This window comes from Antechinus flavipes, chromosome 3 (assembly GCF_016432865.1).
Source record: "Antechinus flavipes isolate AdamAnt ecotype Samford, QLD, Australia chromosome 3, AdamAnt_v2, whole genome shotgun sequence".
Lineage (NCBI taxonomy): Eukaryota > Metazoa > Chordata > Mammalia > Dasyuromorphia > Dasyuridae > Antechinus > Antechinus flavipes.
This window is the reverse complement of record NC_067400.1, coordinates 167,419,570-167,435,207: the sequence shown is the minus strand read 5'-3', so window position 1 is coordinate 167,435,207 and position 15,638 is coordinate 167,419,570. Positions and strand designations below refer to the sequence as shown.

At 33.9% G+C, this 15,638-nt stretch overlaps 1 protein-coding gene across 1 annotated transcript in view; it reads left to right on the top strand.

Annotated features, from left to right (window-relative positions):
- Positions 1–15,638, top strand: part of COL4A1 (collagen type IV alpha 1 chain) — a 193,773-nt gene that overhangs the window by 147,499 nt on the left and 30,636 nt on the right. Inside the window, exons 30-41 of the mRNA XM_051984186.1 lie at positions 2,214–2,364; positions 2,472–2,585; positions 3,840–4,007; positions 4,155–4,244; positions 6,009–6,161; positions 9,284–9,382; positions 9,508–9,597; positions 10,392–10,531; positions 12,116–12,242; positions 12,328–12,408; positions 13,531–13,629; positions 14,593–14,643. Coding sequence (XP_051840146.1) covers positions 2,214–2,364; positions 2,472–2,585; positions 3,840–4,007; positions 4,155–4,244; positions 6,009–6,161; positions 9,284–9,382; positions 9,508–9,597; positions 10,392–10,531; positions 12,116–12,242; positions 12,328–12,408; positions 13,531–13,629; positions 14,593–14,643 — 1,363 coding nt within the window. The remainder of the gene's footprint in view (positions 1–2,213; positions 2,365–2,471; positions 2,586–3,839; positions 4,008–4,154; positions 4,245–6,008; positions 6,162–9,283; positions 9,383–9,507; positions 9,598–10,391; positions 10,532–12,115; positions 12,243–12,327; positions 12,409–13,530; positions 13,630–14,592; positions 14,644–15,638) is intronic.

The window sequence follows — 15,638 nt, the reverse complement described above, 5'->3', positions numbered from 1 at the left end:
TATCTTGATTCTGTAAACAACAACCTCTTATTAAGAAAGTGAATGTGCTTTTATGAATCATGGACTGGGAGATAGGAAACTGGCTCATAGTTCTATCTTTGTTATTAACTTTTTGAATGATCTTGGCCAAATCATTTTATTTTTCTTAAATACAGTTTCCTCATCTGTGAAGCTATTTCTAGTTTCTTATCATCTTTAATTCTTTAATTCTATGATTCATGATACATTTCCTTCGAAACTGAATAACCAGAGAGGAGAAATAAAATAGGGACAGATTCTAGGATTTTAGAGCTAAAAGGAGCCTGGAAGGTCACTTAGTCCAGACCCTTCATCTTAATCAATACAAAACTGAGAGGTAATGTCATCTATTCACTAATTGACTACTAATAGCTACTAATTGACAAAACTCAGATTCAAGACTAGGTTGTCTTGTTCCAAATCAAGCAATCTTTCTACCGTGCTGTTACTTTACATCTTCAAAGGAAAGGACATATCTTACAAGAAAAATATTAAAATAATATCATATATGTCAAAAAACACAAAATTGATATCAGAGTCTGAGAACAGAAGGAATTCATTTTGCAGAGTCTGATTAGGTGAAGTGCTCAGGCTGAGAATGGAAATCTTTATACTAAGAGCGAGCCAACTCCTTGCCCTGAATCAAGCACACTAATTCTATCGACTCATATCTCTGTTGGCATCAGCCTTCACTTAAAGCCCTCACTTTAGAGGAAGTGGAATGAGCAATGGATTTGGCTCCAATCTGAGTTCCACAATTTAGTATGTTTGAAACTTTGGACAGCTCATTTTATTTTGTGGGCCACGGTTTCCTGATATGAATTAGGGATATGAACTAGGTGATCGCCTAATTTTCTTCTGGTTTTAGGGCCTATGAACATTCTTTAGGCTCTCTTCTCTTTTTCTGTGTCACCCTAAAAGAATTAGATCTAGGTGGAGTAGTTGGATGCTAATCCTTCTAATTCCCAGACTCCCTGATTTTTGAGGCAACTTTGAATATTTGTTGAATTTACTTACAGTGAAAATGCTTTATTTATCAGTGGAAGTAGCAGTGTAGTTTGTCTTGAAGGAAAGCCAAAGATGAATCCTATCAGTATTTTTTAAAAAGAAACCCATCCTTTACATTCTGTACTAAGTATTTGGAAAAGAAAGAAAAGAGCAAGACAGTAAGACACACAGAGAACTATAAGTTCACAATTTTAAATAAACTCGTCTTTTAGTTAGGCACTGAACTTGTGAAGAGCTAGGGAAAAAAACCTCCATAGGCTCCTCCTGCTAGAGAACTCTGTAGTCAACCAGAAGCCAGGCCATGATTACTAACATGTTCCTGTCTCATATGATTAGTTAAGTACAAATGGAACACAAATTGATTTTTGCTATTATCAATAATGTGTGCCCTTAAAAAGTATTCAAAGATCATAGAGCTTGACTTCGTGTTACTAACTATTCTTACAATGTGCAAAAATTGAGTCGTTTTCAGTATAGAGAGACAAAGGAAAGACTTCTTTGAAGGGAATGTTATTAATTTTAAGATTATTTTTTAAAAGAATGCAGTAAGTCCAAAAGCCATGGGAACTGGTTTTTGATATTGTAGCAGAAATCAATTGTACTTTACTCAAAATACTTTTTCTTTTTTTTTGCCTTGTGTATAACTTATTTTCAAACACTTATCTAATACATAATTTGAATAAAATTATATTGCTTATTTTCTTTTATAGATTTCATTTGTTTTTTTTTTTTCATTCTCATTACTTATTAAATGCCCTTAGGTCATAAAATGTTTTAAAGGATACTTTAAAAGCACTGATTAACATTGAAAAAAATGTTAATTATGAAGGTAAAGCCAAGATAGCAGAGTAAAGGCAGAAAAAACCACTAGGCATGGTGTCCTATTATGAATCTGAACCCTTTATTAAGAAGGTTAAGGAGGTATCAGTTCACTTGTGAGAAGGCAATTGTTTTGCATTTTGTTATTTATTTGTGTCCAGCATAAAGACCTTAGAAGTTCTAGGCCCAGAAAAAACATGTTGGAAACAATAAAGTTAGAGAAGAAAATAATACAGTCTGGGACTAAAATTCCCAGGAATATACTGTTTTAAATTCCTTTTCTTGACACAGGGAAAGTCTGAATACCTGGTTACATTTGTTATAAATTGACCTTGCCTTGTCTTTTTTTTTTTCTTTTTAATATCAAGGGTGAGCCTGGAGTGGGTCTCCCAGGTCCCAAAGGATCAGCAGGTCTTCCCGGCATTCCTGGACACCCTGGTGAAAAGGGGAACATTGGTGGACCAGGGATCCCAGGAGAACATGGACTTATAGGGCCACCTGGGCTACAAGGAGCCAGAGGTAATGTTTTCAAAGAGAAAATTTCAAAATGAATGCATTTTCTGAAATTACCTATGTGTGGGAAAGCAGGGAGTTCCTGATTTACAATTTTTGTTTCTTCTCTTTAGGTGACCCAGGGCTGCAAGGAATCCAAGGCCCAAAAGGTGCCCCTGGTGCTCCAGGAATAGGCCCTCCTGGAGTTATGGGCCCCCCTGGAGGACAGGGACCACCAGGATCAGCAGGTAATTCAGAGTTCCCTATACTGTCAGTAGTTGAGAAAAGACAACTATGGTTTCTTTTCACTATGTGAGTGAAAGAAAGGATAAGCATAAATCTAAATAATATGTTGGGTGGAACAGAATTTGAAGAAAATAATTTTTTCATTTTTCTTTTTCAAGTATTTTTTATTTAACTTCCTCCCCACCCCCCCACGCACACATATTATTGAGCAAATAAAACTGAAAAACAAATCCTTTTTAAAGTTTATTTTTATTTTATTTTAAAAATTAAAAAAACAACAACAACAAATCTTTCAGTGCATAGCTACAGCTGTATAGTCTGGTAAATGTCTAAAAATGTATGTCTCATCTTGCATTTTAAAGCTTAAGGCTTATTACTTCTCCAGCAAGTGGTGAGTGGTACAATTCATGTTTATCCACTTAGATTTACAATTCATCTTTATTTTTATCAGAGTTATAAAGTCTTTCAGAGTTTTTCTTTGTAACATTATCATTGTATTAATTGTTCTTCTGATTCTTCTTCCTTTGTTTTGCATCAATTTATGAAGGTCTTAGTTTCCTCTGTCATTGTCCATCTGTCATTTCATATGGCATGATAGTATTCTATCATATTCATATATGGATCTTTTCTTCTTTTTGGATTTCTTTGATGTAGAAACCTGACCAATAATATAGGAGTCAGAGGATAGGAATCGTTTGGTAACTTCTTGGGCATAGCTTCAAATTGTTTGCCAGGAAGGCTAGACCATTTCAGAACTCCACTAATAATGTAGTAAGAGAATAATTTCAATTTGTAAAAATAATTTGATTGGTTATCTAAGTTAATGTTCGTTCCCATATGCTTGCAATATATGCCATTAGAAGGAAAATGAGTAAAACATCCTTGAATTTTTATCATATCATTTATATTTTTTTAACTGAAAGCAAGTGAATTTTCTTAATTGCTTTCTTGGTGGTAGTGTTTATTAGTAAGTAATTTAAATTAGGGCAGTGATATATGAGCAGACTCAATCTTTAGCTCCTTCATAGTCTTACAATAAAGAGGACCAGGACAGTGGGAATCCATGAATCATTATCTATTGATAATTAGTTTTAAGCTCACCTCCTTCTACTAGGGATATAGTAGATTTTAGGTTAATTATACTTAATTGGGGCATATGTGTTTTCTTACAGTGTTTACCAATTAAAAGTGAACTATCTAACAGGCTGTTTCTTAATTATGCAAGTTAAGATTGTTTGCTTTTTGCCTTATTTTAGGTCCTCCTGGAATCAAAGGAGAGAAGGGTTACCCTGGATTCCCAGGATCAGATATGCCAGGACCCAAAGGAGATAAGGGAAGTCCAGGTCTTCCTGGCTTAACAGGTCAAATAGGATTACCTGGGCCTCCTGGCATACAAGGGACTCCTGGACTTCCAGGTTTTCCAGGTAAGTCATATTTGTAAACTCTTCTTCCTCCCCAAAATTGTTAAGTGAAATGATGCCTGTTTACTTGAATATTCTGGGCCAAGTGAAAAACTGTCAATTACATGCAAATCTGGGGTAACATTTATTCTTCTTTTGTTTTGCTCATAGGTCCTAAGGGAGAGATGGGAGTAATGGGAACCCCTGGTCAGCCAGGTCCTCCTGGACCAATAGGCTCTCCAGGTTTCCAAGGACTAAAAGGTAAGACTCATTGCCAGCTACAAAAATGTCAATTCTCTGGATTTTAATTTCTTAATGACTTTTTAAAAGTAGTTAAAGTTTGCAATTATCTCTTCTCCATTGTGACTTTCCCTATCATAGTTGTCGTAATTGTTGGTCAGAATAAGAAATTAAATGGGAATTTTGGGGCTGTTTTGCAAGAGCAAGACCACACACAAAAACTACAGAAAAATTGAGAAACTCAGAAATTCATAAAATATATGTGTTGTATTATATACTATCAACCCAAATTTTATATTACCCTTCATAAAATAAAAATTAAAAATTCAGACTTCTGTGGTGTGAAGAGAAGCCAAAAATTTTATGCAGATTTTCCAGATCATGGGGGTGCTTGTCCCCCTAAACAGTGATATTGAAGGAATAACTGTATTTTCATAGATTCACAGAGTCTTAAGTGACTTCCAGGGATCATCAAGATTGAGCATCTTTGCCCAGCATAAGAATCCCATCTACTATATCTTAGCAAGGAAAAATTTTGGTGTTTTGTTGTTTGTCCTTTGTTCTTGAAGATAACCATGACACCAAGGATGTGATGCCATGAGATGCAAGTATATTGTATTTGAGTTAGAGAGGGCTGTGCATGGTCACCAGTCTTTGTTTCTTCTCTGGAGCCATCTGGGTCCAATGTCCAGATATAGATCAGGATGACTGGAGATGGCCCTGCAGAGAAGAGAAATATTTCCCTTTAAGAGGCATATGTGGTGTCTATATGTGTCTGTGGTGGTGGTGGCTAAAGAGAACAATTTAAGAAGAACAATTACCTGGAATAGTTTATAATTCAATTAGGAATTTTGTATGGAAAGTGAGCACACAGAATCAACTGAACTCTGCCATGTAGAACTAAGAAAAGATGGGTTTCTTAAGAGCATTTATGTGATGTTCTGGTATCTGATTATTCAAATGTGCCATTGAAAAAAGGAATTCTTAGAATCCTCTAGCTTGCTATGAAGTTTACAGATGAGGTGTTTTTCCCCCCATTCAAAATACATTTTCTTTCAAATAATGTTTTTGATTTTCCCCATTCTCTTAATACAGATTCAGTTTTCAAGTGGAAAAGTGTTTTTTCAAGATTACCCCCAAAAAAGCTATTTGGGGCAGTAGAAAATTGTGTTAAATGCTCTTTCAATAGTTCCCTAAATTTTATTTAGTAAGCTTTTAAGAAGCTAGATATAGAAATTAATGATATGAATATTTTAGAAAAGGGCATAAAAACTAATAAACCAACTCAAATCTATAAATGTCTTATATGTCAATAATAAGTAAAAGAAAGAAAATCTAACTTCAAGCATTTCTATTAGGTCAACTTCTCCTATAGAACTTGGTTATTATATAGTTATATTAAATCCAAAGTTTCACTGACATGTTGCAATTTTCCTTATATCTTTATTGGGCAATTTTTATGAATTACTTTGGCCAGAATATTCATGGCAATTCTGTGAACTTAACTAGTTTTTAGATGACATTTATATTAAAACTTGCCAGATGTACTCCACTGAAACAGATTTTGAGAATATGAGGTAATCATTATGCCATAAGAAAACGTGAAAGCAATGGAATAGGAAAGAATGTATCAGAAAGAGTCACAATAATTAAATTATTTAGTAATTAAATATATAATGCAAACTTATATCACATGTTTTCAGATGAATAGCCTACAAGTATGTGTCTTTTCAACACTAGGAAGCATCCTTACTGTAATTCTTGTATTGTCTTCTTTCTCTATAGGTGACCAAGGTTTCCCAGGTACGACAGGACCCAGGGGTGATCCAGGTTTCAAAGGTGATAAGGGTGATGCTGGTCTCCCTGGACAGCCAGGATCAATGAATAAAGTGGACATGGAGAGTATGAAGGGCCAGAAAGGAGATCAAGGAGAAAAGGGTAAAATTTCTTTCATTCATTTTGAGCCAGAAAAAAATGTACATTTAAGGTGAAACTTTTATCATAAGGTAGCACTAAACATTTCTGAAATTTTTAGAATTGTTTAGGAGTCTCTGAAGTCTTTGCAAGAAAAATAGACTGTGTTACCCTCTCTCTTAACTAGCTAATATTGTCATCAACTTTAGTTTTGCTCGTCTTCAAAAATAAATATAATTTCTCTTATCTGACATTAGTACAAAATATATTTTCTCAAATGAATATTTTCTTTAAAGTGTTATTCTATCAGAAATTTCAATATTTCAAATTTTGTTCAGAGAAAATTATTATTTAGAATGTTATTTTCTTAAAAGGAAAAAGTGCTGTTGTAATTATCTTATATTTTTAGTTTTTTCATCCCTTAGAAAATTTTTCCTTTAGATGTTATGTTACATAACTTATTAAAATATAGTTTTGGGAAAGTTGGAGCCAAGATAGCAGAGTAAGGCAAGAACTCATCTGAAAGTCTCCCAAATTCACCTTTAAATGACTAAAATAATGCCTCAAAACAAATTCTGTAGCAGGAGAACCAATAAAAATTGAGGCAAAACTATTTTCTAGCCCCAAGACAACTTAGAAAGTTGTCAGGAAAGGTCTGTCTCATTGGTGCAAAAAAAGGAGTGCTGTCCAACTCAGGTAGTGCCTGAAGAAGCCAAAAGGAAGACCCCATGCTGGTGCAGGCAGGCCAACAGTAAAGCTTCATGTTCCCCATTCAAATGAAGAAGTGAGGCCCTATGCTAAAGTAAATATCAGCAAGACCTCTCATTTGTAGCATAGGTCACCACCAATGCCCTATATCCCAGGCATAGACCACTGGCACCTGGTTGAGGTCCATAGCCAGACTCTATGCCTTTGGTAGCCCAGAGTACCTGGTATAAGAAGCTCAAGACAGTACTCTCTGCACCCAGGAGCAGAACATAAAATTAAAAGTCAAGAAATAGGCTAGAAAAATGAGGAAAAAGCAGAAAAAGGTCCTGATTCTAGAAAATTATTGTGTTAACATGGAAGATTAAAACACAAACTCAGAAGAGGACACAGTATCAAAATAGCTATATGAAAGTCTCAAAGAAAAATGCCAGTTTGAATTAGGTCCAAAAAGCACTCCTGGAAGACAGCAAAAATAATCTCAAAAATAAAAGAAAAGCGATAGAAAAATTTGGATAAGAAATGAAGTTTTGTAAGAGAATCATGAAAAGAGATCAACCATGTGGTAAAGAAAACAGAAAAAAAAAAGATATATAGAAATTCATTGGAGAAAACTCCCAAAAATTAGAATTGGTCAAATAGAAAAATAGGTATAAAAGCTCACTGGAGAAAATAATTCTTTTAAATTAAAATTGGGTAAGTGGAAATTAATGGTTTTATGAGACATCAAGAAACCATAAAATACAAACAAAATCAAAGGAATGAAAAAACAGAAAAAATGTTAATTATCTCATTCGAAACTATTTCTTGGAAAATAGATCCAGAAGAGATAATTTAAGCATTTTTGGACTACTTGTAAGTCATGATCAAAAGAAGAATCTGAATATCATATTTTTAAAATGACCAAGAAAAACTGTTCTGATATTTTTATGAAGTAATTCATCACCTCCTAGAAGAGATCCCAAAATGAAAATGACCAGGAATATTAAAACCAAATTCCAGAGTATCCAGGTCAAGGAAAAAAAATATTTCCAGCTGCTAAAAAAACAAACAAACAAAAAAAAAACAATTCAAATATCATGGAACCAGTTAGGATAATACAAAATTTATCAGCTTCTATGTGAAAGAATTGGAAGGCTTAGAATTAAGATTCCAAAGAGCAAAAGATCTAGAATTATTATCACCTACTGAATAAAACTGAGTATTATCCTTCAGGGGAAAAAACTGATATTAAATAAAATAGATGACTTTCAAGCATTCCTGATGAAAAAATAGAACTGAACAGAAAATTTAATTTTAAAATATAAGCTTAAGAGACACATAAAGAAATAAATAGGAAAAACAAAACATAACAGATTAATAAGGTTAAACTATTTACATTTCTATATGGAAGATAATACAAGAATACTTAAGAAGTTTACTACTATTAAGGCAGTTAGAAGGAGCATAAATAGACAGATGGCATGAATATAAAGTGACTATGATGGGGTAATATATCTTTAAAAATTAAAAATTGAGAAATTAAGAAGTGAGAAAAAGGATTGTCCTGGATGAAGAAGGAAGGAAGAGTTAGAATGAGGTAAATTATCAGGTGAGAAAATTTACCTCATTCTAAGAGTTATGAAAGCTATTACATTGGAGGGAAAGATGGAGGAGTGGTGATGGCAGGCAGTGTTTGAAACTTTCTCTTAATTAGATTTGGCTCATAGAGAGAATAACATATACATTCAGTTGGGTATAGGAATGTATCTTATTCTGTAGAGAAGTAAGAGTGGAGAGAAAATTTGAGAAATAATAGGAGGGAGGGCAGATTGAAAGAGAAAGTGGTTAGAAACAAAACATTTGTGAAAGGAGAGAGAAAAAGAGAGGAAAGAATAAATGGGGTTGGGGGGAAGTTAGAGGGAAAACAGTGAATATGAATGTGATGAACTCACCCATAGAACAGAAGCAGATAGCAGAGCAGATTAAAAAACATGATCCTACAATATGTTGTTTATAAGAAACACATTTGAAGCAGAAAGACAGAGTAAATATAAGGAGCAAAATATGTCAGAGAAATTTTTTTAAAAGCACAGGTAAGATAGAGATTTTGCCCCTTTTTGTTTCCTTAATTTTATTTTGTAACAGAGGAATTAAAAACAAAGAAAAATATTTCTTAATTAAGTACTATAAAGGATAGAGGGAAGGACTGGACCTATGATTTCATTCATACTTGAATCTCTAAAATAAGGAAACTCCCTCTATCAGTGCAGGTAAGCACCTTAGATTCTTTAAGTGTTGCCTACTGCAGAGGAGTCAAATGATTAGTGTTTTGCTTTTTTTCCCCTAGCACAATGCTTTATAAATAGTAGACAATACATATTAAATTCTGTTTTATTCTCTCTTTCTGTCTCTGTCTCTACCTTTGCCATTTTCTCTTTTTTATAACTTGGGGTACTCAGGACAAACTGGGCCAATTGGAGATAAAGGAGCCAGAGGAGATCCTGGCACTCCAGGAGTACCTGGGAAAGATGGACAAGCAGGAACTCCCGGACAGCCAGGTATAGGACAAAATTTTAATGCTCTAATGTATATTTGTAATTTAATGTCAAAGTAGTATGTGAATGTTTCTAAAATAACTTTTGGGCAAAATATTTGATGTTTTTTCCCCTCTTTTTTCTTAAAGGTCCTAAAGGTGATCAAGGTCTTGGGGGATCTCCAGGTGCTCCAGGACTACCAGGACCAAAGGGTTCTGTTGGTGGAATGGGTTTGCCAGGTAAATTGGGATTTTGTGAAAGTTTCTACTTCATGGCGAATGATAAAACACACTTAATTGTGAATGGACCAGTCTGCCAAATGAAATCACATAGCTAGTCTGGAGAGGAAGAGAGTACACTAACATTCACAAAAATATGATATTTTCATTAATTAATTTACTTTAATCTTTTTACAAAGTCAGCATCACTCATGTTAAAGTGTAATTGAATACATTGGGACTTATTTCTTGAAGCCAAAAAATTAAATAGAATAATGCAATTTCCAAAGAAATTGTTGTCTTTCCATTGAAAGTTTGCAATTAATTTGAACTTGATTAACCCTTACTATAGTTTTCAATTACATCATGATAGCCACCATCTCATCCAATTCTCCAAACTCCATGATTTTATTAGCATTTTTCACTCTTTGATGTGTAGGCACACCATGTTCATAATGATTTTTATAGAGACAAATTTAATACTCTATCCACTATGCTATTCTCATTAGTCTTTAACTTCTACAGAATTTAGAGAATTGCTTGGGACATTCCAAGTAGACTCTCTTACTTATGGGATTTTGCATAGTTCCTTGACTTTTCTGAGATCAGTTTTCTAATCTGTAAAATGGAAGGAAATGAACAAGATTATTTCCTTAAATTTCCTTTGAGTTTTGTTGTCAGTGAGCCTGAATAAATGTTACTGTAACCATCTTGGTACTTCATTCTTGGGAACAAAGTTTTTTCTTCTTAATTAAAAAAATAAATTTGTGGATTGGTTCACTAAAAAGTGAAGATCCTTTGGCTTGTATTTTTAGGGTCACCTGGAGAAAAAGGAGCACAGGGAATCCCAGGTTCTCAAGGTATCCCAGGCTTCCCAGGATTAAAAGGAGAAAAGGGAGTGAAAGGAGAAGCAGGTCGCCCAGGCATTGGGACTCCTGGACTTCCTGGTGAAAAGGTATTTACCATCTCATATTTAAGGGCTCATTCCCTTCTATCACATCTCTCAGATTCTAATAAACAAGTATTTGTTATATTACTATTTGTCCATGTCCATCCATAAATCTAGCTGATATATTGCAGGTCTTTATTATGGTCTTTATGGATATTTATTACTATTACAATCAAACCATCTAATCTCCCTCTTTTTGGGCTTAGATAGTCTTGGTGATATTTAATATTCTGATCATGTGTGTGTAACTGATAATATGCCATAGTCTACTTGCTTCTACTATGCATAGAAACCCTTAGTTTTTCAGTGGTTTTCACTAGTTACTTTTCATTATGATTTTTCTATTATCATATAACCTTAGAGAGTTACTTTAACTCTTAAAGAGTTCAAGATGTAAAGTACCAATATGTGTTGATAGAAGGAACTTCATTATTTGGAAGCTACATTCTTATTTATATCCTATATCTATATTCCTTATCCTTATTTATATCAATAAAATCCTAAGTCTAGTTTTTATCCTTAACCCATGAAGGTCTTATCATAGCATAGTCAAATGTATAGTATAGCATAGTATCACTAGGAGAATTTATACTAAAAAGATTTTTTTTTCTAATGGCGTATTTTTTTCCTGCAGCAAAAAGTAATCCCGTGATATAAACATTTTTTGTATTATATCTAGTCTTTGATTATTTTATATTAAACAAATTTTAGTGTATAGTACTTTTTCTCACCCATATAAACAAAGTTTTGGAAATTTTGATAATAGTTTAATGACCAAGTGGAGAATCATTATTTGAAGACAGAAAAAATCATTTATATCATATAAAATGGAGGTATACATAATGAGTGAAAGTAGATGGACGAGGAGTAATCCATTTTTCCCCCCTAAGGTGCCTCATGCATCTCTTGCTTATCAAAAGAAATGGATTCTTCATTTGAAAATAAAACTACCTAATGATTTAACATCTAATGATCTTAATGATGACAATAATAATATCTAATTACATATTGTTTTTAAGAATTAGATAGCATTTTACTCATAAACACCTACTTTGAGGTAGGCAGTGTAATACAATTTTCCATTTGACAGATGAGGCTGAATAGTGTAGTTACTGGCCTAGGGTCAGTCAGCTAGTAAATGACAAAGTCAAGATTTGAACCCAGATTTCCTGAGCCCTAATCCACTGCTGTTTACAACATAGAATAAGAACAGTTATAATTGACATTAATGTAAAAATTTGGTTCTCAAATCCCCACAGGATAGTTGGCCTTTTTGTCCTTGTTTTTACAGATAAAGAAAATGATGCTAGATGAACCTTGCCTGATACCTCACATTACTAGTATATTTCTGCATCAAGATTTGAATTCAGGTTCTTCCAAATCTGTCATTCTACCTACTAGGCTAGCTTATTACATCATAAAAAGTCTAGTTATCATTAGAAGAGTCAGACCTGAGCTATAAGCAGACATCTTTAGAGGCAATATTCAGGCAATTTTCCAATTCCACTGCAGCTGCCTTTTCAATAAAACATCAGAATTTGCCAACATCAAATGTGAATTAAAATTTTGTACATTTTTTTTTACTTACAGGGAGACACTGGACCTTCAGGTTTCCCAGGAAGGCCTGGAGAAAAGGGAGAAAAAGGAAGCCCAGGGATGCCAGGAATGCCCGGTCCTCCAGGTCCTGGAGGATTACCTGGGAATGTAGGCTATCCAGGTAAGTGGAAGAAAGCTGTCTTTCTGACTCTGGTGATTAAAATGAACAAGAAGTCAGCAAAATTAAAGAGGTCTCTTATTTTTAGGGAGCCCTGGAATGCCTGGAGAGAAGGGTGACAAAGGACTTCCTGGATTGGATGGTGTTCCTGGAGTTAAAGGAGATGCAGGTAGATAATGGCTCTAAAAAACAAGCTTGGAAGGGATATCCCCTAAAAATGGGTGTAGTTAGTACTGACAATATCGATAGATAATTTTATAATTGTGTGTAGATTTGTGTGTAAGTTTATCATAAAGCTTGCATTAGTTGCCATCAAATTCCCTGAAAAATAACTTAGAATCAAAGAAAGAAAGAAACAAGCATTTATTAATGCTTGTGTTCTAGGCACTGTTTTAAGTGCTTTATAGTCATCTCATTTGATTCTCCCAACATACTGAGAGGAAGGTATTATCATTATCCCATTTTATAGTTGAGGAAAAGGAAACAATGGTTAAGTAATTTATCCAGGGTTATTGAGCTATTGAATTTCTGAAGCTGATTTTTAATTCAGGTCTTCCTGATATGATCCATGGAGCTCTATTCAGTGAACCCCCAAGGACATCAAATATCAAATCCTGAAAGGACTTAAGCAGTTCCTTAATGCAATTCCCTCATCTTATAGGTAGAAAACTGAGGCAAGGAGGAAACTGAAGAGTGATCAATGCCACAAATAAGATTCACATGTAGATCACTTTTTTTCACACTGCCCACTAGCTTAGTGCATTCAACTTCAGATTTTGCTATACCTTTAGCATTGGCTATCTGAACCCTCATCACTTTTTGAAGATCCATATGCATCTACAAAGGCACTAAGTTTTGCCCTACCATTTCAGTGATGTGAGGGACTCCTTGACATGGAAAAAATTGTCATTAATGGAGATCAAAAATTTTTCTATAATTTCTAGATTTCTTAGAAAGATTGTATTTGCACATTGAAAGGTTAAGTGATTTGTCCAGGTTTACACAACTAAAATGTTCCAGAAGCAAGGTTTGAGACTACAAATTCAGTCTTCCATTCATGGCACCAGGCTTCCTTCTACACTGCACTGAAATGAAGAGAAAAATAGAAGGAGGAACAGGGATGAAAGACGAATGATTATTTGCAGTCATGACAGAATGGAGAAAAGGGAAATATGAATTGTATCTTTTATAAGATCTAGAACAAGTGCTAATTTTCTTTGAGATTAAGGTCAGTGATGCAAAAATCGTATAACTTCAGAGTGAGTTTTGAATATTTCTCCTCCTCTGCTAGGTCAGCCTGGTCTTCCAGGTCCAGCAGGTCCAAGTGGTCAAAAAGGTGAACCAGGTGGTGATGGAATTCCAGGATCAGCTGGTGAGAAGGGTGAACCAGGTATGTGCCTGAATTTTTCCTTTCTGTTCATTTGAAACATTCTGATACATATGTCTACCCAGTTGTCTATCAAATACCAGGATTATTTGTAATACACCTTCCATCTATTAGCCCTCAGTCTAGCAGATTTTAAGACAGATGTTTTCAGATCACAAATTAAGATTTTTAAAACACATTTATAGGATTTCAGGAGTAAGCTCAAAAGAAGAAGAAATGGTATAGTGGTCTAGACTCCAACATTTTTTTCCTATTCATCTTTTCCCCTTTAAAACTGAGTTTATCCCAATGGTTTTCTTTCTCTTATTTCTCCCCCAATTTTCATACAAATTTAACTACATCCTGATTCTGGGATCTTAGTTGAAAGTGATATAAAAATAATCACTATATATTATTCATGGTAAAGGTCTTTACATCTCTTATCTGAAAGGGCTTAGATGATTAGCTATTACAAATATAGAATTCTAAATTCTTTAGATATTTTGATTGATCATTGGGGCAGATAATCCTTTTGCAATTATAGATCCCAAACTTTCTCTCCTTTCTGCTTCCATGTTATTCTTGGCCATATCTTCCCATAATTTCTCCATAAAACTTCCAACCCAAATACTGAAGACTTTTTGGTTCTCTGCATACCTTTAGGCTTTCCCTCTGCTATTTTTCATTCTCATTAGGTTGGTCCAACTCCTTTTCCAGTCATACATGCCCTTCATATTGTCTTTTATGCCAACTTCAAGTAGCACAAAATAATTTAATACTATTGAATCTCAAATACATAATCAAAGAGTTAAATAAATTGTAATAAATTGTAGAATAAGGAATTTTACCCAGCAGATGGAATTAATTCATTGATAAATGTCCTGTACATTAAACTCAACTTGCATATTATTGCCAGCCTTTAATTTAAGGAATTTTTAAAAAAATAAAATACAACTTTGATTCTCACTCTCAGTGTTTGCTAAATAGGTCTTCCAGGAAGAGGACTTCCAGGATTTCCAGGTTCCAAAGGAGAAAAAGGTAATAGCTGCTATTAGAATGTATTCCAGTTTTTAAACTAATTGCCACTGAACATTATATCAGCAGAGTTGGAAGTAAGAAATCTGCAAGGCTTACCTAGTCAGTTTCTATTACTTTGGCAGCATATTGGACATAAGTGATAAGTAGTTTGTTTACAGTTTTCTGCAAGGCATGTTAATTTATAGATTGGAATGCTGTCAGTTATTTGTTAGAAGCTCTGATTCTATTTTTAAAAACTAGTTTAATAAACTCTACTAGCCAGGAAAATATTATATGTGTATGTGTATTTACACAACGCTGAGTATATGAATATATAATTTTGAGTTATATATTTGAATATATATTAAATATATTATATATTTGAATTATATGCATATCTTCATTTGTATGAAGATAACCCTTAAAGCAATTGGGGTTAAGTGACTTGCCCAAAGTCATACAGCTAGAAAGTGTTAGGTTTCTGAAGCCAGATTTGAACTCGGGTTGTCCTGAGTTTAGGACATTGCACTACTTAGCTGCCCCTATACAAAACATTCTAAATAAAAAAACTACAAATCAAAACTTAAATACTACTATAGAAATAATATTTAGGAGGCTTCCTTATACAAGGAACATGCTAAAGTTACAAAGAAAAGATTTTCAAAATATTCCCAATCTTCATAGATACCAATAAATACAAGTGACAAAACACACAAAAGTTGATGTGGTTACCTATAGCATTCAGAGATGTGATTGTGAAATAATAGGTTCTAAGTAATTGTGAAGCTGAAGGGAGGTTCATGTAATAGTAACAGTTTACATTTATATAATGCTCTACAGCTTACAAGGTACTTCCTTCCCTATCACTTAAAGAGGAAGATCCTTATTGCATATGTTATCCCCATTTTATAAAAGAGAAAACTGAGGTTCAGAAGGTGGGATGATTTGTCTAGATTCCCATTCACTATTTATTGTATTTACTAAAATGCCTAAAACCAGATTAGATAAATATGGAA